Raw genomic sequence first — 19,482 nt, 5'->3', positions numbered from 1 at the left:
TGATTGCTTAACAATCAAGATTAGAACTTGTAATAAAAACAAGACAACTCTTAAAACTTTAAGTAAATGTAACATATTAAAGTTCTCTCCAAGCATTTTCCCCAATGACAATGACAATTTTTTCTTTCAATTTCATCCCTTCCTCCCTGCAGTTACAAAGTGGTTGATTGGGGCTGAATTGAAGGGTAAAGGAGGCTGTAAGTAAGAAAAAGACCCTCAGCTTCAAAAAATAAAATTTCTCCTATTTTAACAGAAAAACAAGGCATGCATCTTATAATGTGATTAAATTTTTTAGCTACTCTTGATCACTAGTGAGTGTACAATAGAACAACTATAATTTGTGAATAAAGCTTGTGCATCCATCAGACATAGCACTATAAAACAGGACGAAATCGTTAGTCCTCCATAGACATGGCTCAATTGTTCAATCTAGACCAAGTGATAAGATTTCAACGTAACTCACGAAGAAAGCTAAACTCGATAAATGGTCATTAAATAGATATCTCCAAATGGTTCATTTAGTTTTCTGAATAATGAGGTTATTTCAACCATGGAAAGAAAGCAACATATCTAATGCAATTGGTCAGGTCAATGACAATCAAGTAGATATCTCCAAACTAATTGTCCACTTGAGTGCATAGGCACATTAAAACAAGATTGTAAAGTCATCAAGTTATTTCAATCTACTCTATGGAATGTCTAAAGAGGGATAAAATAATTCAAGAGCGTCTTATTTTTAACCTGTCTTCAGTATAGTACGTAGACACGTCTATTTGATGGCTGATTATCAAAAGAGTGCAGTGTGGCAGTTAACTTTTCAATTTTCTGCATACAATAAAGGTTGCTGATAAAAAAGCATAAGAAGGTTCCCAATTGTCTGGCTCAACAAGAGAGAGCACGCGCATCTTTTATCAACGACAGTGGCATAGCTAGAAAATTGTTCAAATTCCAAAATAGAAAAATTCGTGAAGAATGTCCAAATTAAAGCCAAAATGACTAATTGCAAAACACAATCAACATTCAACGAGGTCTTAATTCTGATCTCTTTTTTTTTATATATATAAAAATATCAAACAACTTGTATTATAATAAAAAAAAAGATGTAGCGTTTTAAAAATAGCACAACAATGTTACTAGCTACCATGAAATTTTTAAAAATGAAGGCATAATCCTTTGGGACCTCTTAGACTTGACATCTTTTATTCTGTTCATACTTAAATTATCTCCTAATTATCCTCATACATTTAGCTAGTTTGACAGCTTTTACCCCTAAACGATATCAACACAAAAATATGCGATGCACTAGTTATCACGTGCCCCTTGATATCTCTATAATAATAAAATATATTTTTAGCATTTTGAGTCTATTAATCCTCTCGGATAATTTTTTTTTATGCCAAATTTGTAAAAAAATCATGGAACAAAAAGTTTCACCCAAAGATAAAAGTTATTTTCTTATTTTCCATTATTCCCTACCTTTTTAAAATATTACATAAATCCCTTATTTCTTCCAGTTTTTCCATTTTTCGAATACATAAATATCTCCACCCAAAATCAAGTTTACCCATTCCTTTTTTAACTTCTTTAATCTCTCCCTAATTTCACTCCACATGCTTACCAGTTATAATTTTCATATCAATTTAATTTTGAAAAGAATTCTCTCTCCCGTCAATCAAATTCAAGCTACTCAATATGTATATTTCTCTTCTCTGCCGCATCAAGTTCAATGACAAAATTTTATTCTTTAACGTGTTCTCTCATCTCTAATGAATAGTTTCTCATGATTCTTACTGAAAATTGGATCATGAGATCTATTATTAAGCAATATGCAAACAATGCATATATATTACTTATGTGTCTTCTTTTAATTTCGAATTTTCATTCTCTTTTAGGATTTTGGTGATAAGGTAGTTTCAAAAATAGTGTTTCTGCATCTCCGTATTATCGTTCATTGTTTTTTCTTCTAATTTTTTAAAAATATTTTTTATCTCCTGATACATAAGAGATGATGCTCCTTCTTTTAGTAGTGAGAGTACCCAGTTAACCTTACCTAATATTGATTACTCAATTAGTTGAGGAAAGATTCATCTTCGACTTTAAAATCGATTGTGGAAAAATGTCTAAAAATGGGGAGAAGGTGGAGTTGTTGGTGGCTCCGGTAAGGACTTTAGGTCGAGATATATGGATGACGCCGCTGTTGAAAGTGGAAAAAAATTGTGGGAGTTGATACAAAGAAAAGGAGAAAGTGTAGAATGATTTCTTTATCATTTTTTTTGCTTTCAGCATATTAGATTGTTGATTTTTTTTTTCAATTTTTTTTGATACATATGGGTTCAGATTTTTAATGTATCTAGTTATTTTTGTTTCTTAAATTAATGTATGATGTCTTCATTTTAACATTATGATACATTGCAATTTCATCATGCACTTGTTTAAATATTAATTTTGATACATAACTTTAATTTATTGAAATGCAAACTAGATATATCTTGTTCATAGTTATGTACTTGGTACATAATTATTACAAATTTTATTATCTTTTACTGCCAGATATATACACTCAAACTTATTCAACTAGAAGATCATATATATGTGGACATTATCAAATATCACTGTTGATTCATAAACACTAATATTCTTATAACAATATTCGTTTGTATAAACTCACCACTATGTTATGTATCACACGAAAAAAATGCTATTGAGATTAATAACATGTATAATGTATCTTTTATAAAACACATTATTTTCAAACAAAATAAGATAATAGTAATGTATCATGTACTAACTTTTTAGGCATAATACATAAATTTTAATTTATACTAAATGTATCCGATACATAACTACTGTTTTCGACTTTTTTGAATCTGTTACGATTTGGGAGAAATTCGAGAGAAGAAAATTTAAAATTTGAATTGTTTGAAGTTGTTACGATTTGGGAGAGATTGACATCAAATTGATTTGCGTGATTTGGGGAACTGACAATTAATTTTACGTTTAATTTCCTTTTTAATCTAAAATGTCAAGTTATCTAATGTATCAATTGTTATGTATCTGGATGAATGTGATGTATTCGGATGACACAAATTTGAAAGGATTTTTGTAAATTGGAAAAAGCTAAGGACAAGATGTAATTTGCTTCGAAGTTCCTAAAAACATGTATCAAATTCATAACATAATGAATTAGATACATAATATCTTTCTTTTTACTGTGATATATTCATAACTGCACTTTATTGCAGTAAACACAACTTTTCACAATCATGTTATTTCAGATACATTATTATCAAAAACAAAATCATACATTATATAAATAGTGTATCTAAAACATAACATGTTGTATCAGATTCACAAAATTTTATATTTTAACAATGTGAACAAATTATTATCAATCAGAATTGTACACAAAGTTGAACAAAATTTCATTTTGAATAGTAACATTCAATTTATTGTATCAAAAGTTCATAAGTTAACAGTATGTTGTAGTGTAGATTATTGTATCAATAGAAAACCTATAAATTGAAAATTATCAAACTGGAATATCAATGCATTCTTAAAAAGTTTGTTTCAACCATCTTTGGGAAATATAAGTTTGTTTATCGTGACCTTCTTGTCCACAACACTTTGTCTGTATTGTTAGCTTTTCATTTGATTTTTTTCCCCTGATTCCTTAATCGTCCATGCATCCTTTTGTACCAAGGTGGCAACACAATTTCTTTCAAAACAAATTCTGAAATTAACCAATCTTTCTTATCCTGCATTGGAACCATGAAACTTCATGTGTTTGCTAATGCATCCGGTTTGTAGTAATCATAGTAATAGGGATATAGATCGGTAACATTCTTGCTCTTTAAAATAGCAATTGTGTACGCACAAGGTATCTCGTCAAGTTGAAATATCCCAGAATTACATATTTTTTTCTCAAGACAAACAATGTATATTCGTCTACTTTCATACACTGAAAAATAATTTCTGAAAATACAACAACCTGCAAACATTTAAAAGTTAGCGATACACTACATGATAATTCACTACAAAGCAGCTAATGTCTCATTTATCATTCAAAAATACAGTATAGTGAGCTGCAAAAAAAAAAAACAAGATACATTAATCACTAATTTTAATGTAGAATTAATACAATAAGTATCTAATACATCTTCTTGTACACACTTTACTACATGTATCATATACACATAAACAAACTGATACAATAAATATAACAATAGACAGTAAGAAGTTCCTTAAGAGAGAAGAATCGATTAATACATGTTATTGAGATCTTAATATAATAGCCAATAACCTGTTATTTACTTATTTCATAAAAACAAAATTGTTACGCATTCTTCATTAAAAAGATGCATATAACATTGAAAAGTCGCAACCACGAATTTGTCAATGGAGTATGAAGGAACCGCAAAGAGATACAACTCTCACAATGATTAGCACTTAGTATCCACTCAAACAAAAAAACTTTTGAATTAACTGATGTCTTCAGTTGCTCCAAAATAAATCTATGTGGCAAAGAAAATTTGTACTATGTTACCTGGCAAACGTAATATCAATATTTTTCACAAGTAGCGATTTCTGGGGTGGAATCGGAAAGACCTTTACTACCACGTTTTGCACTCTCGGGCAAAGGTCGATTAGAATCATTGTTCGACTCTCTGTCAAATTCTTTGACAGGAGAGTTGCTTCATAATTTGAATAGTTCTTCAATGAAAAGGGAGAAGAAATTTGAATTTTGGAATTTTTGGTTCCTTTACGCTATATGACTGAATTGTTGATAGTAGTCTGAAATGGAATAACACAATTTATGGGATCTTAATTTGATTTTCAATTTTTTCCCTTAATTAGCGCAACAAATGGATATTATGGGATCTTAATTTGATTTTCAGTTTTATTTTCCCTTAATAAGCGCCACAGATGGATACATAATGTATCAACAATAATGTATCGGGATCCTTATTTATGTATCCGGAATGTCTAAAAAATATGGGATTTATCTAATTAGAATAAAGAGTATGGATAGAAGGTAATTTCATTCTTACACTATGGGATTCTTAAAATTTATAAAAGATAAAAACCAAGCCGCGGTAAAATATGTGTAGTACTTGTGGGCTAGGCCAATCATTTTCTGGCCCACACAAAAAATGGGTTAGCCCGGCCTAACCCATCAAATTTCAAAGCATGTATGGGTTGGCCCGGATGGGGTGGGTCAGCTCATATTGACAGCTCTAGGGAACACTTATAAATGGGGTCCAACATTCGTAAGCAACAAATTGGGATGGGTCAGACTCTCATACCATGTAAATATATGACACCTAGACCTAACTCAATCCAAAAGTTAGCTCATAAAGGGAGGTTTATCCACAGTGGCGGACCTACACTTGGTCAAGGGGTGTCTAGCGACACCCCTTCGTCGGAAAATTGCGTTGTATATTGGTCGAATTTTAGTTTAATAAATATAAATACATAAATTGACACCTCTTGAAACAAGTTGAAGGTTTGGTTTATTGGTTAGGGGCTTGCAAACACTTCATGAGGTCATGCGTTCAAGCCTTACTAGCCTCATTATATATATTTTTTTACTATCCGTACCCTTTCACAAGAAAATGACAATTTTTATACATGATTAAATTTATTTCTTAAGTATATAAAGTAGAAATTTATTCTTGTGTTTACTCCTTCATATTTTGAACATTATATTATAGTAAAAGTTTTGACTCTTGTGATGTTGTATATAAGTGTTCTAGGCTAGAGCTAAAGCTATAAAAATGGCAGAGTTAATTAATTAGGACAAAAATATTATGTGTACCTAATAACAAGTAGGTCCGGAGATATTATGCCCAAATAAAAAAAACAAGACTAACAACAAATTAAATTAAGGTTTGAAAGAGATATTGTCACAATTAATGAAGATGAGGTAGCTAGGTTCCAACTCCGTTTGAGAAGAAGCATTTCACCGTTGGAACGGGTCCAGAAGTGGGCACACAGTAGACACAAGGGATGTTGTTAGGCATAAGTGAAGTCATTCTCAACAGGGAACACAAGCCCCTAAAACCCAAACGGGGTTTCACAATCTATGTCCCCCTCTACTATATATATCTCCCCACTAGCTAGCTAAGTTTGAGCCAATTATGAATATAAATAATGTGATCGATGCAAAAAAAGCCAGCCAGCATCATGATATGATATGATATACTCACATGCAAGTAGCCAAATTAAAGGTACTTTTTTGGGCCTTCTGATTTTTGTCCAATACAATTAAGATGTGTCCCAATGACATGGAGTCTGGGCTTGCATTTATTAATAAGTACCCATCGCTGGCTGCTGCTATTACATTACACACCTGCATTAGTGCGCAACTCCTCTTCTCAGCTGGTTTGATTGTTACTGCTCATGCCTTCATTATATTCTCTTCTTCGTCGTTTTTCACTTTAATATTTTCATACAATACGTCACACTATATTACAAACTACTATATACCAACAAGTAAGAGATTATATTGTATTAAATCAGCTCCTATCTACTTTTGACTATACATCTTTTGATAATAATACACGTACTACACCCTGCTTGACAATGATTTTTGGTGCGTGCATCAGAAACAACTTATCTATCTCCAAGGTATAAGGCATGAGCGGAGGTACCCTAGGGTATCCGATTCGAACTCCCTTCGTTGAAAAATTACTTAATGTATATATATTTTAGATATTGAAACATGCTTTGACTTACTCGTATGTTTACTTTTTTATATTTGGAATCTTCTTAGTGAAAATCCTGCTTTCATCACTGAAGGTCTGTGTCGATTCTATCTTCTCCTCAAACCCCATTTTATAGGATTACACCTAATATGTTATTGGTGCCTATCTTTGAGAACCATGTAGGTACTTTTTCCTACTTTGAGAACTCTATTATACCCGGTCTGGACTTACTCATATGTTTATTTTTTTATATTTTCAATCTTCTTAATGAGAATTTAATTGCTTTTATCACTGAAGGTCTATGCATATTCTATACTTTCTTCGAACCTCATTTTATAGGATTACACTAGATGTGTAATTGTTGCCGGTATCTTTGAGAACCATGTATGCACTTATTCCTACTTTGAGAACTCGTGAATATTTATATGAATAATTTTTTAAGATATACACAAAATTCAAATTGAAAATCATCCGTATATTTACTCTACTTCCGTCACTAGGCCATCTGTAGATGCAGCTCATCTGAACCAAATACTTAAAAATGAGGTTTGAACTCATAATTTCAGAAATAGAATGGGCTAGTGTTAAAAGGTTAAACCAATAAAACTTAAATAATGAATTTGTCTCTCCTATTTATCTATATTTAGAAGTGTTAAATGGATGAATTAAATTAAATTAAATTTGAATGGGTCAAAAAATTGATTGAGTTAATATATGGATGGTCATATAACCTGCCCAAAAAATATTTGAGTCCGGATTAACTAATGAGTCATATTACTCATCCAACTCTTACCAACTTATTTAATAACACTACCAAACAACATTAATTATTTTTTCTTTATTATTTATGGCTTTATAAATGTTAAACGAATTTTTTTTTATTCTTTTTGTCAATATCTCAAAAATCTATTTAGGCTACATATTTAGCTAAAATCAACTCAATTTTTAGATGTAAAAATTTAGCAAGTCAAAATGAGTTGACCTCTTAATAAATGGATAAATTATATAAGGTAATTTTATCACCCTACCAAGACATGAGGATGGGAAGCTAGGAAGATTTTTCCTTCTATTCGCGCATATTAATATATAAATATAAATATATACATACATTGAATCATTGACAATTTAACGATAAAAGAAAAATGTAATTTGACTGGTTATAGCATAATCTTACTCTATTTTACAAAATCATCATGCCAATTAAGCTTATTATGAAGAGTTACCTAATTTGCTCATCAAAGATTGTGTATAGTAGTATTAACTATAAATTCAATTTATTTACTCACTCTAGATGATTTAAACTACTCACTTCTTATAACATGTGAGAGGAAGTATATAATATATTGGCGGCTTAATTAATTGATTTTATATACAAATATAATCATCGTGACACGTATGCATAAAGATTAGGTAAGGTTCCTTTGGATTTTTATTTATATACTAATAAATAAATAAGAGTGTTTGAAAGAGGATATAAAATTAATAAACATAACTAACTCTTTTTGGTTTTCCACTTGGTGTTTTATTGGAGCCTGATTAAATTTGGATTCTCGCAGGAAAGTGTCATATTGGGGGCGCTCCCTAACAAAGGCGACTATGTATCTAGAGGGACTCAAACTCAAGAGATAAGGATGAATGAGTACTTATCACTCCACCATAACTCTTTTTGGTAACGGAACAACTCTACATCTACATACAATGTATACAAAAGTACGTATAGAGCCAAAGGCAGCAGAGAGAAACATCATGTTTGGAAAACACTGAAGTTACGTTAATTGTTCCTTCTTTTAATTTGGACAGACACGTTATCCAGTCTGTTGACAGGTTGGGGGTCCGTTTTGGAATCGTTTTGCAACGTTCAATTAAAAAGCCCCGCACCCTTCCACATTTAAATTTCAAATCAGATGCATGCAGGATGTTCCATCGTACCCCATGTGTAATCCTCCACGTGGAGGTCATAGTCGAGGAAATCAGATTTCTTGTCCACTTATAATTTAAATACAAGAAAAGTATATGTATAACTGAAGATCTCTCGTAAAAAGAAAGTTTATAAAGAGTTACAAAATCAAATTTCTTGTCAAATCCACATGTTTGGTATGGAGGAAATCACTCTGATCAAAACTTCCCAACACGCTCTTCTTGTTGGGTGTGTTTGGTAAGGAGAAAAAAATATTTTAATTTTCATGTTCACTTAGTCAAAATGTTTTGAAAAATTATTTTCGTAAAATGAGGAAAATTACTTCTTCTATAAAAGTTGGAAAACAAATTCAATATGTGATATTCCAAATTCATTATTTCTTATTTCTTGATCCCCCATCAACCCAATGCTCCCAACCCTTAGCATTCCAAAAATAAAAAAAATGACATATTTTAATATTTAAGAAGCTAAATAACCAAACAAATATTATGACATGTTTGATATTACAAATTTTAAAAATCTTATAATTCATTTTTATTTTTATTTTAAAAAGAAGGTTTTTTCTTAAATTTCATTCCCGAGTCAAATAAGGTGGAACGGAATAATATATTAAGTATCTTGTTTACCGAAAACAAAACATATTGTTTTTGCTTCCTACTAAACAAGAATAATTACATAGTATGTGGCCATGTGGGTATATTTCATTTTCATTGACTTGCTAATCTTTTTATTTTGCATGCTCGCAGTGACTCGAATTTCATGTTATTCCATAGACTTTAGTTTAGGAGGAAGACCTTTTGCACATCTTGTCTGTTGGACGGCTAAAAGTTTTCGATTTATGTACGTGTGATGAAAATTCTGACGAAGTCAAACCGAGCAATTTGATCTTTTAGCAGTTAAAAATGAGAACTGAGAACATATATATTAAAGGATGTACAAATAACAAGTGTATTACATTCATTAATTTGGTATAAATATCTCGCGCTAGTAAAATTTTATGGTCATGGTAATAGTTACTGGCCCCTTATGGCCTAATGGTGAAAATGTTCGTCATTTTGCTTTCGAAGGTGTTGAATTTTGATTAGCATTATGATAAGAAAAAAGTTAGTACTCCACTTACAATGTCATCCCGCTTCATTATAGGTTGACAGGAGGTGTAAAATTAGTTCAAGAAAATATGATTCACTTGATTAGTTGAAATTTGGACGGGCTAATACTCGCCTATTTATTTGCTTAGTTCTTTTTGACCTGTAAAATTTAGGTCATATATATGTTGGACTGATCTGAGCTGAACATGTAGTTTAAGTTGACTAAAATGAAATCTTGTCAAAACATTTATCATATAATATCTTTTTTGTTTGATATGTTATCTTTAGTTATAATAGATAATTTTTTGGTAATTAAATTAAAAAATAAAATTAGGTAAGAGTTGAGCTATAACCCATTATTTAGTGCATTTTTATCTATCTTATCTCAATCAATCCAAGTAACTTTTGGACGGATTAATGATCTTTTCAAATTCAAGTGTCCTACGTGATCATCAGTCCCAAGTATAATAATCATAGTTGATGAAAGAACGGTGTACCACATAGTAGATAAATACAATGACAGAGGCAGAAGCCGGTTGTGGTTTGGACAGTGTCCAAACTGTGTATTTGTATCGAAAACTCTATTAAATATGTATGTATATTAAATTTAGTTACTAGTTATTATATTTCGATATCATCATTCTAAAATTCAAAATCATAAAATTGAAGTTTTTACTCCACCTCTAAACTTAAAAGGACATTATTATTTAGTAGAGTTGCACAAGAAACTAACAATACCGTCACTAAATCTTTATACATCATTTCTTGGCATTGTAAAGCGTTTAGCTATATCTACAAAGGCATAATTCAAAGAGTCATGAATGAAGGATATATAATATTAACGCATTTCCTATCTTTCACTGACAAATACATATCATGATAATTTACCGTCTTACATGGTATAAGTTGATTTCTCAGATGAAAAAAATCGAAATCAAATAGTAATAACTATTACTTGAGCAACCATATAAAAAATCAACTCTGCATTATATCCATTGAGAACCAAAGGGAACAAAAAAAAAATGATTCATTTCTAATCCCAAAACATCCTTAACATTCCACTTTGCACTAAGTACTAACACAAGAGATACAAATTAAGTAGAGTAATATAACAAAAGAGAAGATATATAATAATAATATAGTACTACTAGTTATAGTAAGTTTTATTTTCCTTTGCCCTTCCAAATACTTTTCTTTACCTTTTCACTACTGGATGGAACCTTTGCTGAAAAAACAGAGTACCCTCCTTTGTCTTGATTCTTCCCACTACCTTTCTTCATGCTGGCTTTGTTGTTAGAACCACTTTTTCCATTACCTTTTTCCTTTGGAATAATTGTACTCTTATTCGCATTTCTAACAACATGATGACTTGGTCCTGAAGATGCATCAGACGCCATCGAATCATCAGTATCATCATCATCATTAATTATCTTCTTGCGACGACCTTGTCCTAAAACACCATCTTCATTATCAAAATCACCTTCGCAATTCATCTCATCATCTTCATCATTCGTAGGTGAGCCAATGTACATTGTCCATCCAGATTCACTACTGTGACATTCTTCCCCCTCATTAAAAATATGAGACTTAGGGTCCATAATTATTTTTTTTTTAAAAAAACAGAGTATCTTAGAAAGAAGTAAAAAGACCAGAACTAAAAAGTAGAGTTTATTGGTACATGTTAAAAAGGCAAAAGAAAGCTGAATCAAAACACCTGTATAGAACAAACATGCCCCAATCTTATACTACTTCTGAAAGCAACCCTCGAAAAATTATTTATTTTTGAATTTAATTAAATTTTCACCACCACTTGGATATATATGTACATGTACAACTACATCGCCATTATTTACATGTACAGAGGGACAGGTAGAAGGTGTCAAAGATGATAGAGAAAACACTTGTTTTTTTTTACAATAACAAAAGGCACAAAAAAACGACCTATCGAGTAAATATAAGGACAGAAAATTGGGCTAATTACTTAGGTTGTAAAAAAAATTTTAAAAAAATGGTACATATATATCTTTACTTCTCTGAATTCTGAACGTGGACTCATTTAATAAGAAGCTCTGCTTTGAATGCAGAATGCAGGGGAGAGTGCAAGCCTATATGCTACTCTGAAGAAAATATATATACTAAACTTTTTATTTTATTTTATTGTTGTTAATGTAAGAAAAAAGGACCTCTCTCTGAGTGTCAATACTTATTTCTATGTCATGTCAAATAAAAACAAGAGGTTGGGAGTAAATAAATTATGCAGCTTTTTCATCTGCTAGAAAAAAAATTTTGAAAGTAGGCCAACTGGAGTTGTCTTGTAGTAAGTTCTGTGACTTTACAAGGAGACATAGCTTTTATTTTATATTTTTACTAATGTTTTTTTCTTGCTAGTACATACAAGTATACTATATGATCCATTTGTAATTTCACAACTTTTTGCTCTATTTTTGTTTAATTCTGATATTCAAAAATTATTGATGAACTAATTCAGATTCGTGCTTCTTACCATGTTTTTTTTTCCTTCTATTTTCAAGATTTTAATCTGAGGTCTCTAGTCAATGACGGAGGAATTACATCCATTTTACCGCACCCCTTGGTGGTACAATCTTTCACTCATGATTAGTAATTGTGCAACTTAAATCTTTTACTTTCTATTTTGTTATACAGGTACTATATATACTACTCTCTCGGTCACATTTTGAATTTTGAGAGTCAAACTATGTAGTTTGATTGTAAATTCTGCTATGAAATTCTTTAAGTTTTTAGAAACAAAAAAAAAATGAAAATTACGATTAAATAAAATTATGGATTCTTGACAATTCAAATTTAAGTGACATATGAAAAAGCTATAGTCAAAGAAAAATTCGTTTGAATTTCAAAATTTGAAAGGTGCCACATAAATTGGGGAAAAAATAATATTTTCTTTGTTAGTTCATTTTGAAAAGAATGATACATTTCTACGGTTGGGAATATCTTAAGTATAAATTTTCCAATTTGCCTTTAATGAGAAATGCTTTATCGTCACACAAATATTATGATATATTTAAAATCACGAGTTTCATTTTTTCACATAAAATTCTACTGAGTCAAATTATGTCACATTAATTGAAAAGGGGTGTAATAACTTATGGTTCTTTCCTTGTTAGTACTGTCATTTTCAAATGGTGATCTGGAATGTGGTTAGATCTAGAATTTAGGATAGTATTAATTATGAAAGTATTTGTAAGCATTCATGTTAGTTTCTATAAGCTTATTAAAGCAAAAGAAGTCTTTTTTTTTTTTCCAAGGGAAGGTGCAAATAAGAGTATTAATTAACCAGTTGAGGATATATTGAAATGGGGCATGTCTTGCCTCTTAATGACTTTTTAGTTGTTTCTCACATTGTAATCCTAAGGCATGGCTTATTATAAGGAAATGCTAGACAGGCAAGGCCCATCTATTATTCTTGCTGTTTGTCCTTTTGAGAGATCATATCTTGTATTGCATATGTCTTGGGCTCCATGTGATGTTCTTTTCCAAATTCTTTTTGACAATAGGACAAATATCCCAAGGCTGGAAAGATCCAATCTAATTAAACACTAGTTCCCTCCCTCTTCCTTCTTTTTGCCTTTATATTCACGGCAGAGTCAGAATTTTCACTAAGAGATCAATATACACAAAAAAAAGTTAAGGAGATTTCACATTTGTTATTTATATAAAAAAATATAGAGCGTGTAATTTTTTTGCGAAAAAGATTTGGATGACCCCTTGTGAATTGTGCCTCTAGCTAGGCTTATAGGTGTAGAGTGCCAGAGTATAATTTTTGAGCAATAAGATAATGCTTTGTATGTATTCAAGTCAAACATAGATATGACAAATCTTTGTCGTTCACACTAGAAAGGTTTTTAATTCGTTTAACACATATAAAATTCCTTAATTCACTCTTTTTTTCATGTTGTTATCCTAATTATTGTACTTTATTTACTGTCCTGGTTTTAGGTTCGACCACCCTGAAAAGTGTTTCAACAACACCTTCCTGCTAGTTTCTTGAACTCTTTAATGCATTCATTGAACATGTGCATAGTTGTAAAGTCACTAAAATCTTGTCATATTAAAAAAAAACAATAATAACTATACACCTAATTAGCTAATTCCCAGACAGGAATAAGCATGTTACAAGGAGAAAAAAAAACCCATCGAGGGTGCAGTCCCTTAGCGAAAATCCTGCCTCTATCACTGGGTGCGGTGGTATAGTTTGGATAAAATTAGAGAACATTTTGGTAGGAAGTACTTTACATGAGTTCACAATTTACCCCGAATTAGTTGAGCCAGTGAATTTCGAATATGTCAAACAAAAAAGAGGAGCAATTGGTGGACTAGACATTTTGTGCAGTTCTTGGAGAATAAGTAAGAGGCTTTGCTATATACAAAGGCTTATTATAATTTCCAGCAAAAACTACCACAATTTTAGGCTCAGGATCTAGGATATTTATTTGATGTCTTTTCTTAATTTCCTCATCAGTCTCAACCAAATGCTCTGTTGAAGCAGAGTTTTGGCCACAGAAAATGAGAAAAATTAATGCAAAAGCAATGGTAGCGACAATGACTGCTAGACCAAAATAAATGTATGGAATTGGTGAGTTCCATTGCCAAAATTCAGCTGAAGTGCCTGTTGAATTCATTTTTTGCTTCCTACTTTGTATCTTAGTTGCCTTTTTAAAAAGTATTTTTGCTTGTGTTCTGCATGAAATCAGCTAAGTGACTGGCTTTTTATAGACACTAGAAGAATTAACTAATTGTGGATACTGCACATATTTGGATGATATGATTCTACCTGATATATATATTCCCTCAATCTCACATAAGATTTAACTTGGCCCATCGAACATTTAAGTTTATAATTATTAATATCAAGTTGAAAAATACTTCTTTTGGAAATATGAAAGGGCAGATATGTTATTGGGAAGCTATGTTGCCCCGAGTATCCAAAAATACTGCCGCACCTGTGTGATGTGTCGGATTCTCAAAAAATACACTTTGAAGAATCCAATACGAACCTGTCTGAATCCAAATAACATAGTTGGGAAGTTACATTTGCGGCTCAAATGATTATGTTGTCAATCTTCAAGCTAGTTAGTCGTTCTTGACTTTAATTGGTTAAAATATTTTTTCTAGAAAAACAAGTTCCTTAAAAAAATAGGAAAATGACTACCTAGTGAAAGTATGGAAAAATAGTTTCATAAGTGACATTCCGAGCTCACCGTCTTAATTCTCACAACTCCAAATGCTCCCAATCCCCATTATGGTTCCCTTAAATCAGTCCCTCTCATAACTCCTTCATTCAATATTTGTCATGCTAAGAATAGGGGTTTTGGAAGAATACAGGCTTCACTTCGGGGTTGTCAGGTGTCGAACTTGATATTCAAGATGCTTTCTCAACACAGAAACTCATGGTTGGAAACAATAGTTATGGTTTGTTTTGTACTCCGTATTCCATTTCCATAGTATTTTTCTAAATTATATATTGCTCTTTAGACTATCTTTTGCTTACTTAGCGGTCAAATACAGAAAATAAATTTTAAAAATCACTTATTTTCCTAGAGGCCACGAATGAAAATTCTGGATCCACTACGACTTAGAAAACATTTTTTGTTCATAACAAATACGAAGTTAACGGATTATGTTCCTATTCTCCAACATAGCTATAGGGAAAACGAAGCATCACCTAAAAAGGGAAGGAAATATTCCATTATATGGAAACAAAAGGATGAATCTTGTATGACTTTTGGTTAGGCCTCTGGTCATTAACATGTAAATTATGGTGCCTAATATTCTCTTGCCCTTTAATTTATTCTCTTTATTGCCTACTTTAATCTAATCAAATACTGTACTTATGTTGTTGCCTTCATACTTTTGTTGAACTTATCCATTAGAATGTGTATTTAAATTCCAATTAACAGTATGCTCACAAATGAGGAATAGAATCCCTAATTTAAAATCTCATTTATAAAGCAAAGTAAATAGACTTTGCTCTGAAAAGAAAAAGGTTAAGGAGCTAAATGGATAATAGAATCTGCTACTAATTAACTTACTTTCACATTAATTATGTACCAGTAATGATCAGATTAGAATTATAAATTGCAATAAGAATCAAAGACAAATGATTGATGGCAAGTGATTTTAGTGCCTATAGAGAAATCTCAATAGTTCAATTTTCCACATGTTAGGATGAAACATTTACTATCGTGCCAAAAGGTCTAGCTGATAGCAAATACACTTTATTTCTTAGCTAAATTCACCAAACAAGCTCAAATTCGAGCATAACCCCGACCTGGATACAGGATACACCAGCCCCCTCATGGACCTTGCCATAGGCAGAATATTGGTGTTACCCATCACCACGTTAAAATCCCCTCCCCCATTTTCAAAAAAATAAAGAACATTTTAGTTGCCAATTGTTGATTTATTATCTAAAAAAAGTACTAGAGGGTTAATACTAATTCAAAGTTCGAGAACTATAATAACAATAACGCCTTAATTCCAAGCTAGTTAGGATTGAATATATGAATTCTCACGATACATGTCGCTCCATATTCAATATTATCTAGATTTACGCTAAATGCACCCTCCTCCTTGTATCCCATTTGGGACCAATAAACTAAGATCTAAACATAAATCAACCATCATGAGTATGATGACGACGAGGTGAAGAAACAGGCATTGCTATGCAAGTCGGATTTCGATCCCCGGGCATGATAACAAGCCTACTTTGATCATGTTGATCACCAACTGGTGCAATTGATGGCAATTCAATCTTTTCTGATGAAAATTCCCGTTCAGTGTAGCAGCAGCATTTGAACAGGCAAAACAGAGCAAAAACCCAAAGATAATCGCAACGCAACCATCGATGATGTGTGCCATTGTGGAATTTGATGCAGAGGTTGGAGTAACTTCTTCATTGTAATAGTCCATATGTTATTAAAATTTCTTTGGGAATCTGAAACTTCTAATTTCGTAGCTAATTAAGAAATGTCAAAACAATGTGTTATTTGCAGAAGGGGTAAAATGGGACTCTTTTAAAGGGGGTGGAATGGTTTGGCAGAGTTGAATCATGTGGGGAAGCAAAAACAGGGGAACTCTAAGAGCCCTTTTTAGCCGTTTGTGCTTCTTAGATGAATTTGGACATTATTATCTCTTAGATATCCTGTTTATAAATACCAAAAATAAATTAGCAAATATAAAATTGTGGTTGAGAATTAAAAAATATTAATGATAGAACAATAAATATCTTTGCCAAATTAAAATTTAAGTGCTTATAAGCTGAATAATTTATTACTTTTGACTCATTTAAGCCTTTCGTAAACACTCAAAATGATTATAAGCTTAGCCAAACACTATTTATAGGAGTAACACTTTAGAAATCATTTTTCCTATTTCTTTGCCCCATAAAAGACGTGTAATTAAAGCATAGGTAATTAATACTTTCTACGTTCCTCTTTAGTGGAAATGTATACTAAAATAATGAAGAGAGAATTAATTATTTTTTTCTAACTTTACCTTTAACATAAATTATTCTGGAATTAAGAGACATATATAGATAATGATTAAGAGGCCCCTTAACATTTTCCAATTTTGGTCTTATTAATTTTTTCTTTAAGAGTTCTATCAAATCTTATCTGACAACTAAAAAAAATGGAGAGAATAAAATATAATCTGGCTGGAAAATACATATTTTGACTAGAAAAATCTGTGTTGAGTTTATTCAAATCAAGAAAATCAACTAGTATTAATGTATGCTGTACTTGTGACAATAAAAGGCTTCCAAAAATGATATAATCCGGGCAAGAAAATTCTCATCTTTGGTATTATTGTACATTATGAAAATTGCTACTCATACCACAACAAGTTAAAAAAAAAAACGTTAAATACAATGAAATTGATAAATTAAAAACACATAAATTTCTGTTTGAAATAGAAAGAGCACTAAATCATTGTAGTAGAAATCTACCTTTATTATGCCTTCAACGTTTTTGAGAAGCTACAAAACATGATGATGGTGGCAACCTTTCAACTCAATCTTGAAGCTTTGGGGATTTATAGTGAAGTTTGAAAATGCAAGAAATTAAACTAAATGGTAAAGACCAAAACCTAAAAGAATTAGTTGGGGAATTAGTGAGTCGTTCCACGTGCCTTCAAACATGTCAACATGTGTACTTATTAACCGTTACGTGTGTGACTTGTTTTCTTATTTTTAACGGATTGACTTTTTCTTGTCACAATTCAAAACTATATTTGTCCACTATTTCATAAATAAATTTTTATTTTTATTTATCACTTTTATATATTAAGAAGAAAATTTTTTTTATCAAAATTTAATATGAAATATTAATTAATAGAGATATAGAGTGATAAATAGTCATGTAAATTATTATTTTCTTAATTAGTATGTTAAATTTAAATATAACAAATGAAAATGAACGGAATGCGTATCTCAATATTACGTCATTTAGTTATAAGCTTAATTAGTTTAGAGTTTGTTTCTAAATCGGTTAGTAGGTAAGAAATGGAGTTGTATACAAGGACAAAGTGGTGGAGGAGAGGTTATTAGAGATAGCAATGGATAAGCTTGGTTTTTTTTGTTACACACTATTGGCCTTAGATCATTAGTGATATGCCTCATTTGGCCTTTTTTGGTAAGGATAGTCAAATATCACTAGTCTCAACTTAATGATCATGTAATATATTGGGATGCCAAAATTAAATTATAACTTTAAAAGTTAGAATTAATGAACTACAAACTGAATTTCTACATGCCTTGAAAATGCAGGCAAGTGTACTAGTTAATTTCTACTCTACATGAGTAAATTCTTTTTTTCTTTAGTTTTTTTTTCAATCGGAGATTCGTGATTTGGTGTCTGTATTGGAGTTCAAGTTCGAACTTCGTAGGACCTCATAAAACAAAAAGTAGTTTAATTATAGGAGAAGTCTTTATTTAAACTTAAATATGAATTTATTTAGATAAGTCAAGTTGAAATATTTTGAATTATTGTTACGTAGATTTTCTACCGATTGTATTATCAAATTGACTAATTTAAAACCCTTTATGCTTCAACTTCAAGTAATTTAGTTGGCTTAGTTGGTTTAGATTAGGTGTCCAGATAAGATATTGTTTGGCTGAAAGAACTAACATACTAAATTTTAAAGCTAAGTCCACTCATGTCAAGTTCAATGCTCAGAGGTTAATTTGCAATTTAAGTTGAAGAAGCAAGAAGCTATGGACAAAATGAAAATGAATTAATTAAGGTTAGTTAGCTAGTTTTACAGAAATAATTAACAAAATTAATAGGAATCCCAAATTAACATTATGGACAAATAAAATTGAGTTGTAGTTCAATTTAACCTACTCAAGTCTACTTTTCTTCCCTCTGGTTCTATTTTTTATTTACAATATTGAGAAATATATAAAATACTTTCAACTACCCTTAAATATTGAATCGCAAATTAACTTGTTAAAATTGTTCTTCTTTTAACCTATTTAGCTCAAATAAAATAAAATTGACAACTCAATCTCGGGTCAAATTCATTTTGGTCACTCATCTAATATGTCAATTTTTTTTAATTTTTTTTTATAAAAGCACTAACAGGAAATACACAAGAAACCCACGTTGAAAACGACACTCACACCTAGGGGTGGCAAAATGGGTAAATAATATGGATATCCGCTCATATTACCCATTTTAAATGGGTTGGGTATCCAACTCATTTAAAAATAGGTAAAAAACGAATAATACCCATA

The 19,482-nt window shown here is 31.0% G+C and overlaps 2 protein-coding genes across 2 annotated transcripts in view; one reads left to right on the top strand and one right to left on the bottom strand.

Annotated features, from left to right (window-relative positions):
- The window catches only part of LOC125832506 (inorganic pyrophosphatase TTM1-like), a 164,024-nt gene that overhangs the window by 132,082 nt on the left and 12,460 nt on the right, over positions 1-19,482 (top strand). The gene's annotated exons all lie outside the window — the stretch shown is intronic.
- Positions 10,850-11,310, bottom strand: LOC125832519 (protein SOB FIVE-LIKE 3-like). The gene has a single exon (XM_049511684.1). It carries the CDS (start codon positions 11,306-11,308, stop codon positions 10,874-10,876), a length of 435 nt encoding a protein of 144 aa, XP_049367641.1. The 5' UTR covers positions 11,309-11,310; the 3' UTR covers positions 10,850-10,873.

Source organism: Solanum verrucosum, unplaced genomic scaffold (genome assembly GCF_900185275.1).
Source record: "Solanum verrucosum unplaced genomic scaffold, falcon-dt-bn FXZP01000009.1, whole genome shotgun sequence".
Lineage (NCBI taxonomy): Eukaryota > Viridiplantae > Streptophyta > Magnoliopsida > Solanales > Solanaceae > Solanum > Solanum verrucosum.
Note: the sequence above shows the minus strand (reverse complement) of the source record. Positions and strands in the feature narration are given on the sequence as shown.

Bases quoted from the DNA above. Each gene is read 5' to 3' on its own strand.
- LOC125832519 (XM_049511684.1), bottom strand. From the start codon at position 11,308: ATGGACCCTAAGTCTCATATTTTTAATGAGGGGGAAGAATGTCACAGT.